General features: G+C 43.1%; 1 protein-coding gene across 3 annotated transcripts in view; it reads left to right on the plus strand.

The window, feature by feature from the left end:
* The window catches only part of GLI2 (GLI family zinc finger 2), a 193,412-nt gene that overhangs the window by 49,280 nt on the left and 120,633 nt on the right, over positions 1-23,499 (plus strand). For all 3 annotated transcript variants that reach the window (XM_054176191.1, XM_009911123.2, XM_054176201.1), the window contains exon 2: positions 3,928-4,090. In XM_054176191.1, the coding sequence (XP_054032166.1) occupies positions 3,958-4,090 (133 nt within the window). In that variant the 5' untranslated portion in view covers positions 3,928-3,957. The remainder of the gene's footprint in view (positions 1-3,927; positions 4,091-23,499) is intronic.

Below are 23,499 nucleotides of genomic sequence, written 5' to 3' on the forward strand. Positions count from 1 at the left end.
CCAGCTACTGATGACATGTGAGGTTTGTTGATGCAGGTGCATGTCCTGTTGTCCCAAGATAACTTGCTGTGTTTATAGCTACCAGTGCCTTGCTTTAGTAACATGCTGCAAGACAGCACTGTTTTGGTACACTGATAGCTGGCCCTGCACTTATGCTGAGCATGGCCTACCACCATGTCAGGCTCTAGGCCAGCACTGCCAGATTGCTCACACTGCTCGTCACTGGCATTGCCACAGGGTAGGGACTGACTTGCAGGAGAGCAGTGAAGGGGTAAAGGACCTGGGGGTCCTAGTGGATCGAAACTTAACCACAAGCCAGCATGTGCTCTTGTGGCCAAGAAGGCAAATGCCATTCTGGGGTGGATTAGAAAGGGTGTGGTTAGTAGGTCCAGAGAGGTTCTCTTCCCCCTCTACTCTGCCCTGGTGAAGCTGCATATTGTGTCCAGTTCTGGGCCCCTCAGTTCAAGAAGGACAGGGAACTGCTTGAAAGAGTCCAGTACAGAGCCACAACAATGATGAAGGGAGTGGAACATCTTCCTTATAAGGAGAGACTGAGGAAGCTGGGGCTCTTCAGCTTGGAGGAGAGGAGACTAAGGGGTGACCTCATTAATGTTTATAAATATGTAAAGGGTGAGTGCCAAGAGGATGGAGTGGGGCTCTTCTCATCGATACCCAATGACAGGACCAGGGGCAATGAGTGGATTTTGGGGCATAGGAAGTTCCATGTAAACACGAGTTAAAATTTTTGGTGACACTACACTGGAACAGGCCGCCCAGGAGGGTTGTGAAGTCTTCCTCTGTGGAGATATTTGAAACCTGCCTGGATGCGTTCCTGTATGATCTGCTCTAGGTGATTCTGCTCTGGCAGGGGGGGTGGGACTAGGTGATCTTTTGAGGTCCCTTTCAACCCCTAACATTCTGTGATTGTGTGATTTTTGCGATTCTTCAACCCCGATCTCTCTCCTGGTTTGCAAGTGGAGGATCTGGCCAGGGAGGATGCTTGTGTCCTTCTGAGCTGGGAAGGTCATCTCTGGTTGTAGGTGGCTGTGGAAGGACAATGATTTTGCTTGCTGCTGACTTTGGGAAAAGCCTCACACCCAGCCTGTTCTGCCCCAAGCACCTTTATGAAACAAAAATAGTCATAGACTTACTACTCTAGTCATGAGGTCTGTGGTGACAGGTTGGACTCGATGATCCTCGAGGTCTCTTCCAACCTTAGTGATACTGTGATACTCTAAACCCTGTAAGATTAGAGTAGTTGCATTCCTTTTTTTTATTCTTTAATCCAATACTTGAGAAGGATTTACCTGTTTAATACAAACATTTACTAGAAACACTTGATTGTGGTTTTTTTCTTAAGTTCATAATTCATCTGAAAAGATAGTGTCCAGCTACAAAGGCCAGATTTTCAAATTTGGTCCTGATCTCTTGTCAGATTCTAGTTGGAGAAATGACACATCTGAAAAACTAGGTCCCTCCTGATCTGGCTGCAGGAGGGATTTAAGAGATCTCACTTCAGGCACCTCTCTGGAAAAAAAAAGCATGGCTCTAACCTACACACTTCACAGGAGAACAATTTCTGTTACTACTTTCTTACTTCCTCTTGCTGGCTGCTCAGCTTTGCAGTCTCCCAAGGAAGCTGCATCACACATGAGGCTGCCCCGAGGGTCAGGGTAACCAGGGAGGGAAGCGGCTGGGAGGGGTGCAAGGGTGAGCGTCTGGTTTCAAACAAAAGTGCAAAGCCTTGAAAGGAGGAACTAAGAAGAAACAGGTGGGGGACTAGTAATATAGCCTCTGAAGTTTATTTGCTTAACGAACAGAAGCCCAGCCTGTCAGGCCTAGGTCAAATACTCCAGTTTGAGTGTATTTATTTCATACACGGTCTGTAACCCAACCTGATTCCTGGATTAAACAGCTGTAAAGTCCTGGCCCCGAGGAACCCATCCCATGTTTGCCATCAAGCCCAGCACATGCCAGGGCAGGACCTTGAGGGGCCACTTCAGTATTCACTGGAGACTTGAGTCTTCAGTAAATCCTGTAATTGTGGGTCCTGTCATTTCCAATGCAAGGTTCACTTTCTGCAGCTGCAAATCTTGACTGCAGATCTATCAGTTGTGCCATTAATGCAAGCTGTGCCTGAAGGCTTCAAGGGATAAGCTGCTGGGGCTGCAGCACATCTATGCTTGGTGGGCCACTGCCTTGCCAGAGCCTAGACAATGATGACAATGCAGGAGGACCACATCCACCACACACCAGGACAGCAGGGGTAGCTCCCTATTTATAGGGAAGTTTTGAAGTAGCTTGCAGGAGGAAATAGTTTAGGACAGCCTGTCTTGAACAGTGGTGCATCGTGAAGGGTCTCCAACTACCAGTGCAAGGAGTCTGAGAGCGTGAGGCCATGGGGCAGCTGCACTGAGCCATGGAGCTCATCTATAGCTGGAAAAGAGGGTCTTTGCTTTCCTGCTTATAACCTAAAATTATGGCACAAAACCTGCTTGAAAATCAGCAAAATAGCAAGAGGGAAAAAGCAACCACAACAATCAATCACAAAACAAGCTGCTTAAACCAGGGTCATGAATGACTAAATAGTTAAAGCTGTGGATCACACATGGGACTTCCTGAAATCTTCATGTGCTTTAAAGTTTTTAGGAGAGTTAACTTTTTAATCCAAGATGTTCAGGAGTCAGTTAATCCTCTGGCACAACAGAAGTAACTACCTGTGCAACAAAAGAGGTGATCTGGTTTCTCAGGTGTTTTTTGGCTGATCCCATAAATTCCAGTAAGGTAAACAGCCAGAGTATCTCAGGAGGTGAAAAATTTGCATCTGAAAAAATTGTAGATCTGCATTAAAATTAGAAAGGAAAGGAGGAATTAGCAGTGGGTTTTTCCCAGGATCAGCCTGAGGCCAGTAGTGCCAGGTAACTGTGGGTTCTGTGAAAATAGGAATCATGTGGAGATGTTTGAAATAAAACATCTTAAAATGGGGCTAACCAAAGTATTGGCAGTTGTAAATTAAGCACGTCTGTTGACTTAAGAGAAGCTCTGTTCCTGCATTAAATTTGGGATACTCTTGCGTGCTTGCTTTTGGGAGGTCAGGTAAGTTTGAGGGCAGCAGAAAAAAATATCACACTCACAAAAAGTACAGGAGCTGTTCTTTTTCATGGCCCTAAGTTAAAAAAACAAACAGGTTATTTGTGCTTTGGTGTCTTCCTGTTTTGTGGAGCTTCCACTGGCATTTAACTCACCATTTGTAATGGGGATAATGTTGCAGCTGATTTTCAGATGCAACTAGTAAGAATAAAAGAACTTGCTTGGAAGAGAGAGGAGTCTGTGGATGTGGTCCTCACCAGTGAGGGTTGGATATGCTCTGGTAGACCTGCTGTGGCTTCACTTGTAAGCACTATTGAAATGTTCTGGTCAGGGCACTGATACAGAGTAAGCACCAACTGGGAAAAAGAAAATGAAAACAACTATCTTAAATGTTTTTTTATCTCTATTTATATTGAAAGTTTTTAGCTGACTTAAATTTTTGTCCAGGTGGACTGGGTAATGTATGAGATGGACAGATTGGTTTTATATGTGCTAACATCGTTGTATCTCTCCTGCCCTTTAAAGCCCCTTGGACCTGTAAGCTTTATTATGTGGCTCAAGTTTAAATGGAGGAAAAAAGTGTATTTTGGTCCTGATGCTTTTAGGTCTTCAACTGCCTGAAGCCAGCAAGATGTGAGAATACTCATCTCTTTGCAGGGCTGTGCCCTTTTTTCCTGTGACTGCTGTAGTGGCTGCGCTACAGGAGTTATAAACCCAGGAAATCTTTGCTGCTTGCCATTCACTTTTGAGCTCTGCTATCAGCCCCTTCCTCTTGGAGTTGATTTTGCCTGGTTTGTGAGCGGTGACTAGAATCTGGCTTTGTTTTATGTCCCGTAGGGTTGCTGAGCTGGAAGATGCACGTCTAAGATGGAAACTTCTGCTTCAACTGCTGCTGGGAAAAAAGAAGGGAAAGGTGCAGTTCTGGAGGGGAATGGCTTTACAGAGACGGGGAAGAAACCCACTCCTTTAGCAGCTGCAGGAGCGGCAGTGGCACAAGGAGGTACTTTATGCTTTCCACAATTTGAAAGCAGCAGGGGTGTTTTTCATTAGACTGTAAGAATTTAATAAGTACAGTGACATCTGTCCTCCTGTGAACAGGCTGAGTTTATTGGGGTTCTTGGATGTCAGAGGTCACCGGAGCTGGAAGCTGTGTCACTGCATGGCATCCAAATGTCACAGCACCATGATGAGTCATCTCAGCTCCTAGTGAACTGGGCTGGGGTGAGGAAGAGGATGAGTGGTGAGAGGTGGCCATTGCAGAGTTGAGGCATCCCTTTGTTGCTTGGCACTGTTTGACCAATGCTGCATGGTGTAGGCAGCATGATGCCTGCTGCTCCTCCACAGAAGAGTTAAAGGGTGGCTGACAAGGCTGACCAGAGCTGGGGAGCATCCTGTTATCATGGCTGGGGAGATGTGTTGTGTATCAGCTGTGATTCTGATAATAAGCTAAACAGACTGCACTGTCTTCAGTCATTGCTGCTGGGACATCCTGGTTAGGGATTAATTTGGGATTGTCCTGGTCCAATGCAAGAATGTTTACAAAGAAATCCCCTGATTTCTGCCTTTCTTGTTAGTATCTGAAATAATTCAGGTCCTGATTTCTTTTTTCTCTCAGTGTTTTTGGCAAGATTTTGATCATGCTGGTGTTGAACTCAATTGGGAAGCTGTCATGCATGGGGTTGGTTTTGGCAGGGGTAACACTGGTGTGTGATGATATGCAAGCACGTTCCTCCTGCCTCCCTTTGCCCACTACAGCAAGCAAAATAAAGCCGCAGAAAATGCATCACTCTGGCACACATGCTAATGGATCTCCAAACTGGTGCCAGGGCCCTTCATGGAGGGTCCAGCTGTGGACGAAGCTGTGCTTGGCAAGAATGCCCTGTGCTGCCCTTGCAGGCGACTGGGACTGACTGTCCTTCCTGGGCAGGGCATAAGGACACAAACTTAGAAGGGGCTGCACTGGCTCACATGTGACAAAAGATATCCCAGCTGTGTAAACTTTGCAGGCCAGCTTATTTTTCCCTCTTTAAAATATACCTTATTTCTAGCCAGTCTACCTCAAAATGAACCTTTCCCCTCCCTATCCTTCACTGCAGGGTGGATTCTCATCACCCCAGGAGCAGCATGACTCCTCTGCGGGCTCCTCTGTTCCTTACACAGCTCAGCTGGAGAGTTTGTGTTTTCTGTTGGCTGAGTTCTGAAGATAGTTTCCAGAGTAAATTGCTTAAATCTGCTTTATCTGCCCTTCCTTTTCAACACATTTGTTACTCAGATTTTGTTTGTGCTTTGACCTGTAGTGATTCAGACGTACAGAATAAGGTGTGTTTGATAAACTTTGTTAGTTTTTGTTAGCCAGAGGAAAGTTTTCATAAAAAGAACCAGAAAGTCTTTTCCACTGAGGGAAAATCTTTTCCACTGTTCAGAAGGAAATACAATTGTATGCTGCTGAATGGGTCTGAACCACCTTCCACTAAGCAAAGTGACAGGAAGGAAGGCTTACTGAGTGGCAGACTTAAGGAAAAGGGAGAGACTGAAACATGCAGAAGTTTGACATCCCCCAACAGATTTTGATCTCTGTTGAAGGATCTCAGTCTTAGGAACCACTGAGTTAACCCACTTAAGGCATCAACTCAGCACCTGGCAGATCCAAAAGGCTGATTGGCTTCAACAAAATCCAAGCACATGCTAAAATTCAAAATTCACAGACACGCTGTTATGAATAAAAACCTTCTCCCTACTTGGCACTTGCCCTGGGAATGCCTCCAATGAGCAAGCAGTTACTGCATTTCCAGAGATGTGAAGCGAATGAGGATGCCCCTGAGGTGGAGAGTCCTTTGGCCCATTTGGCACCCTCCAAGACTTGATTGTTTTTTAAGCATCCAGTATTATATGTCCTGCTAGCCACGTGTTCTTTGCCTTTAGAAAGAATGATTTACAGGCTCAATATCTCCCCTTTTATTAAGAGGAAGTGGAGAAGTAAGTGGAGGGTTGTTTGAAGATGTCAGGAGAATTGTGATGAAAGCATTGTGTAATGAGATGTAAAGAGCGAAATCTATGTCATGCTGTGAAAAGAAGTGCTCATAAATGACCTGAAATGGCTAGTGGTGAAGCAATGTGTGATGGGACACTGGCCCCAGGACTCTGCAGGTGATGCACATGCTCTTGTGGTTCAAAGGGCTTTCCTTTGAATCCTGCCTAGATACAATGCATGCACCTGAAAGGGAGCGGCATGGTGCGCGTGCTTGTAAGTAGAGAAATTAATACAAAGTCATCTCCTAACATCAGTTAACTGCAAGATGTGATTGAGCAGATGATAACAAAAAGGCTAGGTAGAAACTGTACTTAAGTGGTATTCATGCTAATAGAATGTGTTTGATTCACTAAACTAGTGTAATTACTCAGGCCAGAAATATACATATTTGTGCTCATATTCTTCCAGAAGAAAGCAATGAGGTATGGAGATTAATTATGATGTTCAGCTTGAGGAGGGGAACAGCTTTAAAAGAAGGGCCTCTGTGTTCCCCACCCTGCTCTGGAGCCATACGAGCAAGTCTTTATTCTCATCCAAGACAAACTCCTGGTTTTATTTATTGTAGAGGTTTTACTCTTTGTACTAGCATGTGAGAAAGTGGCAGCAAGGCTCAGCTAGTGCTGCAGATCACCAAGCTGCTCTCCAGAGCTGAACAAACATAATTTGCAACACATTTCTTCTCCTTTATTCTACTGAGTCACACAGATGGAGTGCCAACATAGCATGTTTCTCAGATCATAGGGGTTTGTTTGGTTTTTTTTTTCCCTTCCCTTCCCTTGTAGAAATGAATAGATTCATAAGGCTTTAGATATAATTACAGTAATTGAAGCAATAAACTGACTATTACTTAAATAATTGAAGAAAAGCTATTTTATTATATTTTTATTTAGACTATACCACTGTAAGGTAATAATATGCCCAGTCTCCATTTCTTAGTGCCTTGCTTTGGATATTTGTCCCAAATATTTCCAGCCTTGAACAACTGAAGTCATGGCTGTAGGAAAAGAGATCAGTATTGTTGATGCTGTCAATGGAAAAGAGTCCTTTTGTACTAACAAACGGCATCTCATATTTTTAGTCTACTGAAGCTGCCATTTTAAAGATCTGTGACACTTTTTTATAGTAACTCATTGATCAGATATTCAGAAATTGGCTTCACAGAAGTGACACCAGGGAAGTCTCTCCTAATTTTCTATTTTTCCATAAATCATGCCAGCCAAGGAGTCAAATCCTCTCTCTTCTATTTCAGTAGGTGCATGTGTGTGTGTGCGTGTAACAGAGGTGGAAACTATTTTAGTGACAGTATGTAGGAGCTATAGTCAAAGCAGCAGAAAAGCCTCTCACTTCCAGTGCATCCACTTCTGGAAGGGCATTTAATAATACTTAATGCTTAGAAAATCCTTCTGCTGAATGCAAAAGTTCATACTGCTGTGTAGTGTGGGAGACATGGGAGCAGACCACCACGTGAGTGAGGCTGGGTTGTGTCCTCCAGGCTAGCACTGTGACATCCTCCTTATCAGCACACACGAGGAAGTCCAGACATGTGGCTGAAGGAGAAATTTAAATGAGCCACTCTTTCAAAGGCAGAGATATACAGGAAGATGGGTTTCTCATCTTGTAATAAAAATTAAATATAAATTCTTCTAAATGCTAACTGCCTGACTTTAACAAGACCCAGAATGCACCTTTCCCTCTTTACCCCACCCTCTGTATGACACAAACACCAAGTTCCCAAATTGATGGTGTTTATGTTTGAAACATTTTTCTGATGTCTGGCTCTGTCAAGACTAATTTTAGCATTTCTAAAGCTGGGTAAAAATATAGCCTCATTACTTTGATGTCAGAGCATAGTTTACTATTAGTATATTCTGGGGTTTATCATTTTAGTCATGTTTAACACGGCTGTAGCAGGCATGCACTATTAAATCTGGCTTATTTTACATTCCTGTCTGAGATTATTTATTTGGAACAATTTCCTCTCTATCAAAAGACACAGCTAATGCTGAGTTTTAATGTGTTATTTACACACAAAATAACCTATTTACAACTCAGTATCTGCCGCAGGGAGAATGAATGGGGCAGTGCTCCCTTCATCCTGTTGTATCTGAGTTTAACAATCTGGATTGCTAATAGAACCATTTATCACAGGGTGGTAATTTATTTTATGTTAGCTGCACAGGTCTCCCTGCCTCTGATCTATGGAAATACTTTGTATATAATGAAGTTCAACAAGTCATTTGGTGTAAACATGGGGAAACCAAGCTGCGGAACCAGTAAGACTCTGACTACACTTTTTTTCCAGGAGGTAATGACTCTCCTCTGATATTAAGGCTTCACTTGATGAAATACAGCTCTTCACCCTGCGTGTGCTGTAAGGGCAGAGTTGTTGGGCTTTTCTGCAGTGGATCAGAGATTGGGGTGGAGTTTGGTCACTTGATTTATGGGCTGGTGGGAATACTCACTGCTGCAGAAGTAGCACACTCAGCCCTTTCATATGCAGAGGAGAAGGCCAGGGAGCACCTCCCATTGCTCTCCAGAGGTCTAATGTAAGCAAGCTCAGAGTGGCTTGGGAGGGAGTCCTTGTGTAGTTCAGCTTGTCTCAGTGCTGGATTATGGGAAGGCCATGTAAATGAGGAGGAGGAAATGCCAGCATCCCAGCAGACCTCAGCACACTGAAGAAATATATAGTTTGTGTGGCCTGAGACTCAGACAAATTAGAAGAAGAACAGCCCAATGAAGTAATCTCCTCTGTCCACACTGGAAGGGCGGGGATCTTCTCTAAAGAATGTTAGGGTTTTTTATTCAGTCATTCACATTTTCCAGGAAAAGAAATATAACCAGGACAAGTACATTCTTAGCTTCCCTGTCCTGTATTGCTATATACAACTTAAAATGCTGAGATACACAGTTGACAGAAAACCCTGGGCTGGTTCCAGGAGAGAAGGGGTCAAGTGGTTAAAAAGTGAATGATGGGAAAATCCTGTAATTTAGAACACAAAATTCTTCTGACAGCCACCGTCTCTATTATGTGTTGCCTGCATGTAGCTCGGCGGCCCCCGCCTTGGGTATGGCTTCAGTGCAACACTGCTGTAAGAGTGATAGCAATCAAGAATCGTGTTTCTCCCCTGAACATTTCCATCAGTCTTAAATGAAAGTAATTCTGTTAGGTGGACAAATCCTGGTCTTCCTGCCTTGGCTAAAATTGCAGAGTGAGGTTAAAGCAAGCAACCAAGGTGGGACTAAATTAATGCTTTTAAGTCTTTCATTCACGTACATCAGTTTGTAGCCTAATGAAGTCTGAGAGCCCTGACTGGCAGCTCTGAACTGAAATCTTACCCTGTGCCTTCTCAAGCTGGAGACAAACTTGACACCCAAGTATCAACACAGCCTGGGGAGCTGCTTCCCAGAACAGCTCCAGATTTACACCAGCATTGACCAAACTAGTGTTTTAACAGCCAATTCAGAGAGATAGACAACTTAAAATCACCACTGAAAAGACCAGGAAAGAAACCTAGTAAATTCTAAAGTCTACAAAAGGCTCCTAAAAATAACCCAAGTAGAGGAAGACTATTCATGCAGAAGTAAATAATTATGTTAAGGGATGCAACTAGAGAGGCCTGTTGTGTAAATCACTTTAAGGAGAACAAGCTTTAGATAAAATCCATTCTTTTATCACACAGATTAAGTCTTCCTTTTTGACGGTAAATAATTGATAGAGTTTGGCAGAGCATTCCACAGCTGCCTGTGTGGAGCAGTGGGACTGCTCCAGGGGTCAGATGAGTGGCAGAGAAAAATGTTCTTAGAAATGCTGTGCATCCAATACCAGCATCAAGAAATGGAGCTTGTATTCCTGGCACTTCCTGAAGAATTTCTGTGTGGCCTTGAGAAGTCATCCATACACCCTGGAGTAAAAGGAGGACTTGACATTGCTCTCCTCCTCCTTAAACTGTGCCCCGTGAATTCTGCTTTCATGGTTTCATGTCACAATGAGTGAGGTGCAGAGGCCTGGGAGGATACAACCCATTCTGCTGAACTTTATTTCTTTTTTTTTTTTTTTTTTTTTTTTTTTTTTTTTTTTAAATTAGAGAAAATTAATTATTCTGTCTAGTGGCCTTAGGAAGGTGGTGGAGTCGCTGTCCCTGGAGGTGTTCAAGAAACATGTAGACATGGCACTTGGGACATGGCTTAGTGGCCATAGTGGTGTTGGGTTGAAGGTTGCACTCAATGATCTTAGAGGTATTTTCCAACTCAAATAATTCTATGATTCTAAAAATCAGTGTCTGAGCATTCCTGAAACCCATCCCGTAGACAAGGTGTCTTCCTGTAAGCCCCTGGCCCCAAAGTGTGCAGCTACGACAGCAGTTTAATCATTTAAAGAAAATTGGGATCCTTTTGCAACTTATAAGATGCTCTGAACCTAGAGAAAGTGGTAAGGGCTCAGCACTCCTGACATTGGGTTCAAAGTGTTGAGAAATGTTTAGATTTTCCTCAAGTGACTTTTTTTTTTTTCTGTCTGAAATGGGGCAGGGAAATGATTTTTCTTTGTGTTGTTTTCCTGCCTGTAGCTCACCTGGGTTTATGACTGATCTTTGTGGGATGGACCAGCACTGACCAGGGGATCTAAGCAGCATCCTCTTCTGCATGCTGGCTGGTGTGAATATCAGTGTTCTGTGTAAATACATGAAGTGCCTTCTCTGTGAGGCTTGAGATTAAGTGCAGTCTTGCTCATACCAGTTCACAGGTAGAGCCTGTGAGTTCTTTCTGAGGCATTTACTGCCACACTTTAAACTGTAAACAGAGAAACACAAAGGTGAGGACTTTAGGCATTGGTTTGCACGTCCTGTTTTAATGAGAGGAGTTATTATGTGTTGTGGGAAGCTGACCCGACTCCCAGAGGCTGCTTGTGTGAAGATACCCAATTTTTTGGCGGCTCCCTATGGTGCACAGGCACAGAACTGAGCCTGTAGAAAATTAGTTTCAGTTCCTGATCCAGCCCCAAATTTCCCTCATGATTTTGGGAAAGCTGCTTGACTTCCCTTCACTCTTTCATTTATATAATGAACTTGTGTTGTTCTTTGGGCCTCCAGGCCCATCCATCAGCATCTGGTTAGCATGTTTATGGCATTGGTCGTACTGAAGCACTTAACGGGTCAGACCATATTGAGGTTTCCATTCCTCCCTCCCCACTGGCTGCAAGAGGGTGCTGCTGCCTCTGGGTGCTCTGTTACAAGACAATGTTGTTTGTATATCTGAGGTCAAGACAATTTGCTGCTGTCAAAGGGGTCCAATAACACAGATTTGCAGGGTTAGGGAAGATATCAATATTTATAGTGGAGACCGACAGTATTCCAAGGGATCTCTGGAGTAAGAAAGTTTTTTGGGTGCTCTTACCTGGCAAGCTCAGTTGGAGAACACTGTTGTTAATAGCTATGCAAATCTCTTATAATGAAACAAGAGGAAAATATTTTTTTTCCATTTTAAGAGTTTCCTACATGCATACCTGCATAGTGAGGTTCATCAAATGCTTTGCTGAGGGTCAAGTACATGGACAGAGTTCTGGACAGAACCTGGATGAATTTACAGGAACCACGCAGAGTTTCAGGGTTTCATCCTGACCGAAGCAATAGACAGTGGTTTTAGCAAAGTCCTCAGAGTGTAATTTCAAAGGAAAGATGTTGTTCTGGAGACAAGTAATAGAAGGAGAAGAAAATCACTGATACAGGATGACAACTTTTCAGAAAACCTTGCTCTCAACTTCCTTTCCCATTAGCCTGCTGTGCATGTGCACACTCTAATACTGCAATCAGCTGCAGAGGAGCTGACACTATTGTTGTTTGGTGCAATTTTTTCCCTTTAGAGAACTCCAAAGAAACCTTCATGTGTTATTACAAAGACGTCCTTAAAACATCTTTACTGCAAGGTCCTGTATTTCAAATGCTGGAGCAGTGACTTAAAATAGATATGAGATGGCTGAATGTGTGAAAAACATTTGCATCTCTTTTTCTGAGCTCTGTGCATGTTGCACCACTTCTGTAAGCAAGCTAAAAAGATTGGCTTCTTATAATTCCACTTGAAATGATGTTTTAGCAGCTGAAATAAGATCCAAGGATATCTGTTGGCCACATAGTGTCAGTGACACTTGAAATGGGCTGGATTTATATGTAGTTACTAAAAAATTATAGCAAAATGAAAGTCTCAGACACTGAGTTCATGTGCATTGCCTATTGTAAAGATAAGTAACGGCTGTTATAAGATCACTTAAATGGTTACCTTTGGGACATAAAAGGGATCTTTGAGGACAGTAAGTCTTAATACAGGAATGTTTACTCATAAAAAATACATTTGGAATGGGGGAGGGGAACACATTTCCTATTAATGTTGGGTTTTGCCTTTTATGGCAGGTTGTAGCAGGTCTTTAACCTCTGTAGCACTTGAGCGAAGATAGAAATGAGCTGCTCTAAGTATCAGCCCAAAGGGCTTTTCCTTACTGCCCATATCCACAATGTCTCTTGCAAAGATGGTGTTAGTTTATTCTTCCTTTGTGTGACCAAAATGATAAACTATTCCTTTCCAACTTCAAAACCTTCCTGTAGTTAAGTCCAGAGGGCAGAATAGAAATGTGCTTCTGAATTTGGTTTACTTAACCTTGTTTTGTGAGGTATGGCTCTGGTGGCCCAAAACATTCTTCAGCACACTGGGAATGTGAAGGTTATGTCAGCCAAGTAAGGCATGAGAACAGAAGATGGAATTTCCTTTGAATGCCATCTTTGTAGAAACCACAAAGGACGATGTTTCTCCAGATGCTCACAAATGATGCAAATGCGCAAGCTCGGCATTCTTGGTCTGCCCCTGGGTTGAGCATGAAGTGGCTGCTGGTTCATGTCACTTGTGAGTTTTCTGGTAACCACTCTACAGGTAATTTATAAATACTTTTCTAGAAAATTGTTATGCAAGGGAGGCAAGAGGTGATGTCAGCAGTATTCAATCAGCGCTGTGTGAACCCATAAGCAGAGAGGACACGATTTCTGCTTCAACGTTTTGCAAAATTATTACTACATGGTTTAAGACACAAAGTACCAGCAGTCTGAGTTTACAGTCCTTTGTGGAAACCATGGTGGATTATGGTCAAAATTCTTCACTCAGATACAACAATTTACAGAGCAGCAGAGGTAGCCTGGACCTGAGGTGTAAGAGGAAGGCTGAGTTGTGTAGGCCTTTGACCAGTCGTTGTCTAGAAATGCAATAAGCAGGACTGGAATTGCAGAATTTGGACCCAAAAGATGTAATTTTGTGGGATCTTTAAGAGGAGAGCTTGGTAGAAAAGGGAAAAGTTATGAAGTATTTGAGCAAAAGAGTTATATGCTCATAGAAGCATAATGAGCTGTCTGAGTACAGAAAAAGACAAGAGGTAGAGAAGCTAGAAAAAAGAGTCTGTTTGTTGTGAAGATGAGGTTGCCAAGCTGAGACAACTCAATTTCTGATGGGCCTTTTCGCTTAGCCAAGTACAAAATTATCTCCCCACATGCCAGTAACAGGGCAGGACTGTTGGTGAACTTTGTTATTGCTGTTCCAAAACATGATGCTCATTCAGGCAGTAATCTCTTTAGGTAAGTAACAGAAATGAGGTTTTGAGTCACATACTGACCTGTCTTTGTAGTTAGTACAGCACGTAATGAGACAGAGGACAGATTAAATGAAAGACAGGCAGGATTTTCATTCAGGAAATTGGTAATGACATATACAGAGTCTTGGCATGTTTCAGACAGGCTTCATCTAGCCTCTTCAGGTAGCAGATATAAGTGTGGCTCTTGCTTATATTCACCCAGTCAAGCATGAGGAGGTAGCAAGTTCTCCAGGGAGGCTGGTATTTAATAACTACCAGATGCCTGCCGGAGAATACTAATAGAGATCCCAGGTTTAGTGTGCCCTGGGAATGCAGATGGTTGGTAGCAACATGCCCAGCCTGAAAGCCACATCTCCCTTAGCTCCATGGCTGAGCTGCCTGGATTTTCAGCTCCTGCTGTTTGGATTGTAAGAGCAACGACTTGGCCAAAGAAGCCTTTTGCTGATTTTCCTGGGAGTTTTTCTGGAGGATTAGTGGGCGGGAGAGGAAGAGATGCTGAGATTTCCGTTGGGGTATCTCACCAGTGTGTAATGGGAGCAGCAACATCAGTTGCCCCAGATGTGACTTGGACTAGCCTCTCAGGGGAGGACAAGTCGAGTGCTGTGACACAGCAGCAGACTGCAGGAAGGCTTTGTTCTCATGGAGAAACTTCATCACAGTGACCACAGCAAGGGTGCTGCAGCCCTTGTGAGAAGTCCTGGAGGTCCCACAGCTTGTCCTCAGGCTGGAGCAGGGAAAGGACTTCTATGAAACTTGCTTTCTTACCAAAAAAAAAAAAAAAAAAAGAAAAAGGAAAGGATAAAAAACCCCAACCCCCTGCAAGCCTGCATATAAATCAGGGCAATAAAACTGCCTGTGGTTGCGATCAAATTATACGGTCTAAATCTATATAAAAGAACTGGAGCAGGTTCAGTCCAGCACTAATGTTCTCTTTGCTGTAAGCAGTGAAAGGAGGGGGAAGGAAGGAGAAGGAGGAGGGAGGGCAGGCACTAGGCTCCCAGCACCAACGCACAGGGGAAACAATTTGCTGAGACGGTTGAAGTACGTGTTTTGAAAATCTGCTTGTGTCTGTAAGGGTTTGAGAAGAGGATGTTGTCTGCTTACTCGGTAACTTGTGTGTGGCCTGCAAGTGGTTTCAGATGCTTAGCCAAATCCAAGTAATGTGTCCTTTTAGGAAATTTGAAAAGTATGTGTGCATCCCCAAAAAAGAACAGCGATTGGCACTGATGTCCTGTGCTCCTGCTGCCGTGCCTTGTGTAATCGTGGCACTGTGTGGTGGAGAGGTGGAGAGAGAGTGATTGCTGAGCCCTGTCTGCTGTAAACAGAGACATGATATTATGATTCGGGCTTTCACAAAACTCTGAGTTAATAGATTGTTTTTAGTAGGAGAAGAGACTACTGGGTATGTCATATATCTTCAGAATTCAGCTGAATGCTCAGAAATGTCCAAATTAGGACATGGTACTTACTAGAAGTGAAATAACAGAACGAGTGAACTTTCACAATGAGAAGAACTTGCAGATAAAGTTGAAATTTATGATGGTGTAGGAGATTTTTAAACTGAAGGTTTTGGCTTCTTTTCTGAGTACCCTGGCCATGCTGTTAAGTCTATAAATCTCTGCAGTGTTTGGCTAATATCCTGAGGATCTGCACTGTCCTACTCAAAAGTGGTAGCTGCTTTCCGTATTAATTAAGGGCTGTATTTAAGGAAAAGCGGTGGGAGCAAGAGGGGTCTTTCAAGTTCAGCAGCTGCCGCTTCCAGAGGAAATGAGCAGAGACTGCACACGCGTAGCCTGAAAGCTGGAGGGACTTGCAGCACCCCGCATCTGCACAACAGCTGTCCAGGGCCAGCCAGAAGGTGTGAAATACTCACTAGCTGTGGGGAGAAACGTCAAATCTCCTGGGTTGAGGTAGGGGGAAAAAAACCCTAAGAAGCTAAAAGCAGTAGCAGGTTTAGGCACAATCCATTGAAGACCACTGCAGACTTAGACGAAGGAAATGACATCAAGAAATTTAATAACCTGTTATATTTATGTAGCACATTTCATCCTCAAAGCATTTTACAAACTTAATGATGTGCAAACTATGGGTGCATGTATCCTTTCATCTGCCAACAACGACTGTAGACACCTTCAGTGTGAAGCCTGGTGATAGCTGCTTTGCAGCATCACAACAGTGTATGACAGCAAGGGAAAAAAAAGCTTTAACTGATTGAACAGAGAGTAGGAAACTTTAGGGAGGCAAAATTTAACCTTTGGGAAAGACAGAGGAATTCAAGAAAAGTTGTGTTGGCAAGGGGCACGTATGGCAGTGTCTTCTGTAACTACAGTCAATCAGTGATTAATCTGTTAGAGATCACACCAGATAGAGGGTGAGGGTGTTTTCTGTTTGGGGTTTTTTTTAGGGATAGCTGGAGAATTAACCTTACTGGGTAGAAATATGATATAAGCTTTCTTCAGTGCCTCTTGGCAGCCTCCCACCCCAGAAAGTACTTGCTGACTCCAACTCACATGAGCTGCTTTTCCACCTGAGATCCAACAGGATCAAATAATGAGGTTCTATGGGTGTCAATGTGATGTTGTCCTTCTCTTGAATTTTCCCATTTAATGACATTCTTGTCTCAAAGGAATGATATTTATTTTTTAAAAGAGTCAATAATTGAGAATTAGGAATCCTGGGAGATGTAGGAGTTGATATCATTTCAAAGTTGGGAAAGGAAAAACAAAATGCCACACCAGCAGCTTTCTCTGTTATCTTCCCTGGGAAGTGCTGTGTTTTCAGGCATGGTAGTTTTCAATGTCACCTGCCTTGTAAAAGTTTTGGTGTGTCGTCTAATCCCCCAATTTAATGAGTTCTGCAGGGATGCACCATGATAGCTAAAGATCATTTACCTGAATTGCTTTTTAATTTCTGGAATGGGAAGCTGCTTGTGCAGCAGGATAATTACATTATAATTTACAGCAATCCAAAATCAATAAATTTAGTCATATTGGGATAGAGAAGGAGGGTGAAGAATTCCCCCACCATTAAATTATTTCACACTCTGTACTTGATGTTCCAAGAACTCAACAATAAACTTTGGGGGATGGGAGAGAAGAGGGGAGAATCTCTGGCTTTCTGAGACTGGTCAGTAAATCAGCTTTGCCCAGTGATTTCTATAGTGAAATGGCACATGCTTGTGTTTGCAGAAGATAGTAAATACAGCAGATAATATCCTCTTTCTGATTTATTTTTATTCCAGAACATTAAAAGAGAGAAAATGCTTTGCACTCTCTTGCCCTTTATTCCAGTGGGGAAAAGGTGATGGACCTGCACCAGCTGCAAGCTATACCTCAGCATCCACTAGAGCTTTTATCTTTGCCTGAATGTAAAAGTATAGCTGAATTACTGGAATAAGCCACTGTGGGAAGTGGTGGGGTTTCCAGCTCTTGATGTCTTCATCAAAATGAGTTTGGAAGCTTTTCTCCAAGTTAATATTTTGCCACATATAAGTGTGTTCTAAGGACAACAGGCTATGTGGCTTCAAGTGTTTCCTGAGCTTCAGATCCTCTGCTTCTCCCATTCTCTTCTTCAAAACCCATCAGTGCTGTTACTGTTGGAAGCGCTGATGGAGGAGGGGTGACACTGCATGGAGAGGGTTGGTCTCAGGACCTTTGTATCAGCCACCAACACCTCTTTAGTGCAAGGCAAACCAAGGATACACCAGTGCTGATCTGGCTGACCTAGACCGCTGGACTGGCAAAATCCACAGTGCTTCATGTTTTCCAGAGTCCATCCCAAAGTCAGGTGCAGTTCCTGCAGGTGGGAGGAATGTCAAATGGACACAAGTGGCCCAAATGCACCAATGCACAATTTAAGAGATACTATTTGAGCAGACAGATCAAAGGGATTCAGATGAATACATGGAAATTGGAGCTGTGGTTTTGATGTGGGTTCCTTCTGTCTCTTCCTTCTGTTTTCTTTATAAGGAAGCTTCCTGCTTGTATTAAATCTCACCCATGTCTTCATTGAGGTATGGCCTCCTGAATTCATCTCACAGGGGGATGTATTAGGTGTTTCTGGACTTCCCCACTCCGACTAACTCAATTTTATTTTTCCTTTGAAACCACAGAAAAGCTGTCAATGCTGCACCCAAAAAAAGATGTTGTATGAAAGGAAATCACTTTGTCTCTTGCATTTGAGGAGGATTATGATCTGGCATGACCTCATTATGGGTTAGACGAGGATATTTCTGGAAATACTAATTAAATACTTTTTCCATCCCTTGTGCCCTTGTAGCATGTGTAGGCTCTGTAACAAGAAAAAGAGAAAAAAAGCTGTCTGCAAGGAATTTTTTCAAGCTCTTTCTCCACTCAAATGAAAGAAACACAGATATAGCCCTGGTAGCAATATTAGAAGCTATTAAACAAAGTTTTCATAGTTGTGATGAATTAGAGGAAAATAATTATCTGAAGAAGAGAGAAAAGCTGGGACTCTCCAGGTACTTTTGTCTATACTTGATTTTAGGAGTCTGACTAATTATAGTTTCATCATGATCAGTCTGGACTGCTGAAAAATTCCTTCCTTCTCTGCAAGTTTTTTATTTTCTTTTTCTGTGTCTTTGTTTTCTTCACATTCAGGTTCAGTGAGCACCAGTGGTAGTGCACAGCCCCACAAACTGTCTCATTGGCAAAAACTGATGATGAGCTGTGACATGGGGTGGTAATCCATTAGACTACATCAGAAATTGTGTGGCCAGCAGGAGCAGGGAAGTCATACAAGAGGACACAGTCTCAGTCTGTGCCAGGGGAGGTTTAGGCTGGAGGTTAGGAGGAAGTTTTACACAGAGAGAGTGATTGCCCACTGGAATGGGCTGCCCGAGGAGGTGGTGGGGTCGCCGTCGCTGGGGGTGTTCAGGGCGAGGCTTGACAGGATGCTTGGTTGCATGGTTTAGTTGATTAGGTGGTGTTGGATGATAGGTTGGACACGATGATCTTGAAGGTCTCTTCCAACCTGGTCTGGTCTATTCTATTCTATTCTGCCTCTGTACTCAGCACTGGTTAGGCCACACCTTGAGTACTGTGTACAGTACTGGGCCCCTCAATGTAAGAAGGACATTGAGACTCTTGAACGTGTCCAGAGAAGGGCAATGAGGCTGGTGAAAGGTCTTGAGCACAAGCCCTATGAGGAGAGGCTGAGGGAGCTGGGATTGTTTAGCCTGGAGAAGAGGAGGCTCAGGGGAGTCCTTATTGCTCTCTACAACTACCTGAAGGGAGGTTGTAGCCAGGAGGGGGTTGGTCTCTTCTCCCAGGCAATCAACACCAGAACAAGAGGGCACAGTCTCAAACTGTGCCAGGGGAGGTTTAGGCTTGAGGTGAGGAGAAAGTTCTTCACAGAGAGTTGTTGGCCATTGGAATGGGCTGCCCAGGGATGTGGTCAAGCCACCGTCTCTGGAGATGTTCAAGAGGGGATTGGATGTGGCACTTGGTGCAATGGTTTAGTAGTCATGAGGTCTCGGGTGACAGGTTGGACATGATGATCCTTGAGGTCTTTTCCAACCTTATTGATTCTATGAACCAGGGAATAAATTACATGGCAGCACATCCTAATTTATTTATTAATTCATATTCTCCTGTTATTTCTTATGGCATTGTTCTCTTCCTGGGTGCTTACCCATTTGGCTCCAAAAGCCATGTCCTCAACTTGTGGCATTTCAGTGAGTTTTAGCAACTTTGAATCCAGTCCTGACTGTCTGAGCTGTTTCCTATTTGAGGTCAGTGGGAGTCTTCCAGTTAACTTCAATAGAAGCTGGACTTGGCCACTGACAAAATGTCTTTAAAAATTGCCTTCAGCAAATAAGCTTGTAAATGTTAGCACTAAAATAGCAACGTGCAGGCCCAAATATGTCTGTATTAAAAACACATGCTGTCAAATAGATAAAAATGTGTTCTCACAAAACCTTCAAGCATCATCATGTGGAGGGTGTAACTTTTAAAAATTGTATTTATTGTATATTTAGCACTTTGGCTCACTACCCTATTGTGTGGCGTTTCACATAGGGTTGAGTCTAATGAGGCGAACCCCTAATTTGTCTGAACAAGCGTCGGATGGTTTTTGTTTCCAGTTATTGTTCTAAATCCAGTGGTTCTTCTTTTTTCCTGTGAATGTGAGATTTTTCTCCAGATTGGAATATTCCACTGGTATGTAACAATATCCAGTCCTGCATTTTGTTTCAAGTCTCATTGCCCCCATGGATATGAAACAGGACTGCTATATTGGAGCCAAATGAGGGAAATGGGTGTTTTCTCATGTTAACTTAAGGAATTGCTTTGTAACCTGCAAATGGCCAGCCTTACGTTGTAACATTGCAAATGGAGAGGGGATGTGGGTGATTTGCCCACATATTTACACCACTTCTCCTTCTGTCCTTCCCAAAGGTTAAGGTAAATTAAAGCTCTGGTTAGGGTGGCTGATGAGTGGACCATGGCTGTCTAGTTGCTCACTTTGCACTGCTATGCAACTGCTGGAGCAGTTTGTCTGTCATCAGCATCCTGAAGTGCAGCACTTGAGAGAGTGATGGTTAAGGCAGGTGGAGCTGGGTGATGGCTTAAATGCCTGTTGTAAATTGTGCAGCCCCAGGAGTGGATTGATAATGGATAACTTGATTCAAGGCAAAGCAGAGGCAGCTGTGGAAGTGGTGAGTCCATCAGCCGTTCCAACCCCTGCTGCCTCTGCCTGTCAGTGAGCCAGCAGCACCTGGCCTTCAGCAGAGGGAAATGAAATGATTTTATCTGGGCTCATCTGAGATGGCTTGTGTAACTATCTCTGTCCTTCCAGGTTCAAGTCAATAATGTTTGAATACTCTTCCCAGCCACGTGGGTGATGCAAATGCCATTGTGGCCTTTGTTTCTGTTTCTCTCATCAAAAGTACTTCTTTGCAAGGGTCAAAATCAAGAGTCTCCTATGAAGTCTATTAAAGTGAGTTGAACCTGACTCCCTGGAACAGAGAACAGGAAAATCTTTGTCAGGGTAAACCCTCTTGGGGATCTGATGGAAGCTGGAGCTCAGTGGATAATGCATTGAGATGGGTTGGAGTTTACCAAGACAAGCACTTGAACTTTTCCAGACCATACTTGCCTCCTACGGGACATGCTCATATCAGGGGTCCTGCCAGTCCCTGTTGGTGGTGCAGAAGCACTATTTTGGTGTTGCTGATTTAGTGCAACACCCATTCCTTTTTTCAGGAGGACTGCTGAAAGAAAATCTCCTGTTGGAGCTTAATTTTAAAGCTTATTTTTTATGTCATCTCATAAAGACCTCTCCAGCCTCATCTGCATCAACAAACTACTCCAGTGGAGGGTACAGTTTATACCAGCAGAAGGGCTCCTCCTGTAGCTAAAGCTTATTCCCCAACTCAGCACAGACTACATAGGAAAATTATGTTTTACCATTTACCTTTTTTCTTTTCTTTCTTTTTTCTATTTTTCCTTGGCTGGGGCATCTGTGTAGGGTAGAGCAGGGTGTGGAGGAGAGATACCATGACCCCTCCCCCTGCGAGGGAGTTGAGGACACCTGCAGTGCTTTGCAAATTGGGTGCCAGGTGGCTGGTCCAGTCTGAGCCCATCATCTAGAAGGAAAAGGCATGCAGAGGCTTCTGCACAGTGATTTATGCATGCCACAACATTTTTGGTTTTGCAAGAGAAGAGGGGCTATTCTTCCCCTTAGCCAAGGAGGCTTTTGAGATACTCTGACCTTCTGAAATAGGTCTGTACCTTGGGGTAAATGCCTTTGTAGGATAAAGGTGCAGATGGTTCAGGCCCTGGTCACTGCTGTTGTAACATGCTCAGTACAGACACTGAGGCCAAGCCGATTATGTGAAAAAATAACATGAGCAAATTCATGGTGAAGCAGAAAAACAATGTGGGATTTAAAAAAATCTGCCCTTTTACTAATTTCTTGCAAAAAGGTGAGCTAATGATTTTGCTTTTAATTCATTAGCATTTAGGCTAAAAATGCGTTTGATCAGAAAGAAAAAGACACAGGGAAAGAGGTAATAAAATCTCTCTCCTTCCTTTAAAAAAAAGAAGTGTTTTGCACAAAGCAAAGACAATTCACTGATGAGAAATGAAAGTTGTAGTCCTGTGGGGCCAGGCTGGAATTACTGCATACCACTTGCCTTTGAAATCAAGGCCTCCAACCTTCTTAATGTCCAGGTGGGGAATTTCGGTGGCTTTACTCTAATCCAGGCAAATCTGAAATCCAACCCTGTTGGGAGGAAACAATGTGGGAAACAGATTCATCTTGATCTCAGCTTTGTGCCTTGGAAAACGATTAAGACCAACTGTTAAGCAGCTCCTGATAGAGTTCACAAACCTGCCGGCCTCTGTGTGACACAGATTTCTCAGTTCAGGCTTCACCCCTTAAAATAACAGATGGAACTGATCCTGTTAACCCATAGAAAATGGGTTTCCCTTATTCCCCAGTTGTTAAAATATTATTTCTGTAGTTGCAAATTGTTTATAATCTGATTGCTTTGCTGCTATTTTATTTTTTGTATAAGTTTCTGTTGTTACTTTAAAATATCAAACCGAAACAATTTAGTGCTGCTGACAATCAGCCACACTGACTCTGAGAGTGATGCCCTGAGACACAAAAAACCATCCAGTGCAGTACTGTGGAGGTCGCACACATGGTCCTATCAAACTCGCCCAGTGGGGTTCCTTCTGTGCCCTTTGCCTGTCCCAAGCTCAGTCAAGATAACTGGTTTTAGAGGGGCTTTTGAGGATTTCAGAGTGCTTTAGAAAATCAAGTCCTTTGAGGTGGAGAAGTACTAATGTTCTGTACATAAATAAAAGGCAGAAGCGCAAAAGCTGCTCTCTGTTGAAGATTATTTTGGCAAATCCATGAAAAGGGAACAAGGACTCACAAGACCGTCTAACAATATAGTTGTTAGAAAAATTTCCTCAAGAGAACTTGCTTCTATGAGGTTTCCAACCTGGTGAATGCTGGAAGGACACACTGAGCTTACAGAAACTGTCTGAAAATAAACATTAGAAAGTTTTCATGTCTCCTATAACACTGGTTAAGAGAAGGTGGTAAGAAAAGAATAACTGAACATTCATGTAATCTTTACTATTCTTATAGTTCTAACATATGTTGATTGCCTATGGTTACAATCAACACCAATGGGTAGTAAAACTTGTGCTGGTTTGATTCTCAGGTGATTTTGCAAGCAGTTATGAGCAGATTGGTGAAGTCTGTACTGGACTCTGCTACTTAAGGGTGAGATTGCAAAAGCTTCCATTGGAATTCAGTGCATAGTTCCCTCCATTTTCCCTTTGTGAACAGGCATTCCTTACAGTGGATTTATCATTATTGCAGTTTTGGCAAGGATGTATTAGCAATTTTTAACACCATTTCTCAGCATTCCATTACTTAAAAGGCATGGCCTAAAAAGCTAAAAGGGTTTGTTCTTCTTTCTTCCCCTTTAGACAGTGCATCCAAGAGGTGATTTTTAAAAGGGCAATTAAATATGCAGCATTGTGCACGTCTTTTGCACTATGTCAAGGAAAGATGGGTGGAGTCTGCTTTTTTTCTGTTGGTTTCCCCCCCACTGGAAATATTTCTCTAAAGCTCCTTGGGAGTTGGGGTGTATATGTACACATGTGCACTGGCCACTAGTCCTGCTTCATCATGTAGTTATAGTTGATGTGTCTTGCTAAGACCAGGAGGAACTAAAAAGCCTGAAGAAGAACCAGTCTGAAAGTGTTTCAGT

The sequence above is a fragment of the Dryobates pubescens genome, chromosome 2, assembly GCF_014839835.1.
Source record: "Dryobates pubescens isolate bDryPub1 chromosome 2, bDryPub1.pri, whole genome shotgun sequence".
Taxonomy (NCBI): domain Eukaryota; kingdom Metazoa; phylum Chordata; class Aves; order Piciformes; family Picidae; genus Dryobates; species Dryobates pubescens.